This window comes from Branchiostoma belcheri, unplaced genomic scaffold (assembly GCF_001625305.1).
Source record: "Branchiostoma belcheri isolate BF01 breed outbred unplaced genomic scaffold, Haploidv18h27 scaffold378, whole genome shotgun sequence".
NCBI classification, from domain to species: Eukaryota; Metazoa; Chordata; class Leptocardii; order Amphioxiformes; family Branchiostomatidae; genus Branchiostoma; species Branchiostoma belcheri.
In genome coordinates this window covers 32,012-34,175 of record NW_017803996.1, presented here as the reverse complement: position 1 = coordinate 34,175, position 2,164 = coordinate 32,012, and the positions used below count along the sequence as shown (strand labels likewise).

General features: G+C 39.5%; 1 protein-coding gene across 1 annotated transcript in view; it reads left to right on the top strand.

The window, feature by feature from the left end:
• The window catches only part of LOC109476447, a 42,554-nt gene that overhangs the window by 37,439 nt on the left and 2,951 nt on the right, over nucleotides 1-2,164 (top strand). Inside the window, 2 exon segments of the mRNA XM_019777379.1 lie at nucleotides 2,029-2,063; nucleotides 2,065-2,159. Of these exon segments, the coding sequence (XP_019632938.1) occupies nucleotides 2,029-2,063; nucleotides 2,065-2,159 (130 nt within the window).

Here is a 2,164-nt window from a genome sequence, read left to right as displayed (position 1 = left end):
TATGTCTTTATTCAAGTGTTTTGGTAGGTATTTCAAGCTTTTCTGCTCCAGCATTGGAATGCGGGGCATGAACGTTTTTTTATTTATTTTGAAAATCAACAGTTTGCATTATGCAATTAAAAATCCTAACCAATAAAAGTAGGGAATAGCTATCCAAACTGTTGTTTTAGTTGTATGTTACTTCATATTATAGTTATATCAATGTAAATCATTGTTTTCCCCTGTGTTTCTCATTCTTTCCCTGCCATGTCGTAAAATGTGGTGAACCCATCGCTGTATTTGCTCCAAAGCAAATATTGGCCTTTCTAGTTTCCAGTGGTCTTTACAGTGCACATAGCGATACAGGTTGAGGATAAAAATTGTTTAAATGTTCGCTGTGTTCTGAGAATCAAATTATAGCAATAAGCAATCATCAACATCGCTGCATTTCAACGTAGAACACCAAGGCAGACTGTAGCATTATTATAATGTTTACATATCGGTTAGCTACGTATAAATTATCTTATTATGGGTTCACCATATTGCTTTTTCTGATGTTTCTTCTCCTCCTCCTCCTTCTCCTCCTGCCATTTTTTAAATGGATTCAGCTTCTTCATTTTAGGGCCTAAGGTCCTGAAATTTGGCATGGAGGAACAGTGGGCAAATACCCCTAGGCGTTTTTTAAATTTTTGTGATACAGGCTTTTAAAATGGTTTTATTTGAGTTTTTTGGCTGTGTTATAGCAAATGTATTACTGTGTTAGTGTGCCGTGTTTACCACGTCTGGGCATGAGTCATCACAATGGAATGCAGGGCATCAACCAATAGGCATGCAGCTTTCCTCTATACTTCTTGCTGATTGGCTGTTGGGATTTAACTTGATTAACACCTGCACAGAGCATTTCCATACTGACAGTATGTCTTTATTCAAGTGTTTTGGTAGGTATTTCAAGCTTTTCTGCTCCAGCATTGGAATGCGGGGCATGAACGTTTTTTTATTATTTTGAAAATCAACAGTTTGCATTATGCAATTAAAAATCCTAACCAATAAAGTAGGGAATAGCTATCCAACTGTTGTTTTAGTTGTATGTTACTTCATATTATAGTTATATCAATGTAAATCATTGTTTTCCCTTGTGTTTCTCATTCTTTCACTGCCATAAAATGTGGTGAACCCATCGCTGTATTTGCTCCAAAGCAAATATTGGCCTTTCTAGTGTTTATCTTTCATTTTTATACAGTTACACCTGTCTAAGACGACCACGTGGTGTGAAGTGGTCTTCTTAGGCACATGGTCTTCTGATACAAAAAGCATAGTATGGCAAGATCAGAGACAGAACAGGAAAACTACGACATAATCTCCGCCGATATTACAAAAGTAGACTTACTGCATGCCCAATAATATTGACCCGAAGTGATCCATTTGGCACAATTTTGCATTGCGCAAATACTGCCATGTTGTCGAAATCAATGGGGAACTGGCCGATACCATCAAAATTTGTTGCTAGTTATCCTAAAAAAATTTCTGCCACAAGCTTCAAAAAGACGCGGTCGTCATAGGTAGAGATTCGGCCGTGTGCGGTGCCAGATAGTGCCAGTCGCGGTCGTGTCGGACAACTGGTCGTCTCAGGCAAATGCTTACATCGATTGGGGAAACTCGGGACGGGGAAAAAGCAGTCGTTATGGCCAGATGGCCTGCTTGCAGAGGTAGTCGCTAGGGAAAGTTGAAGTAGACACCGATAATTTGTTGCTTTCTTACTTACCTGTCATAGATCCATCGTCACACAGTGGAGACGATACAAAAACACCACACAATGTGTCGATGGTGACTTGGCAGAAACTACAAAAAGGCGACCTTAATGCAAACATTTCCGGACATGACTAGGTATTTAACAAAAATTCTATCCAATCCATAACTTTTTTTTGCTGAATGACAATACAATAGCTATGNTAAAAAAAAAACTTGACGGAAGTTTTTAGCTTTTTTTAATTTTAAAGCTTTGAGTTTTCAACAGAAATGTTTCACCCATTGTTTAACCGCTTTTTTGAGTCTGCGACGATTGTATGGCTCGGGAGACAAACTGTGGGGAACATCAGATGCGGTCTTCCCGATGACTACCGCTGCGGACTGATCTACTCCCCGGGCTACCCAGCCGCCTTCCCGCCTTCAGCTATCTGCCTGTGGA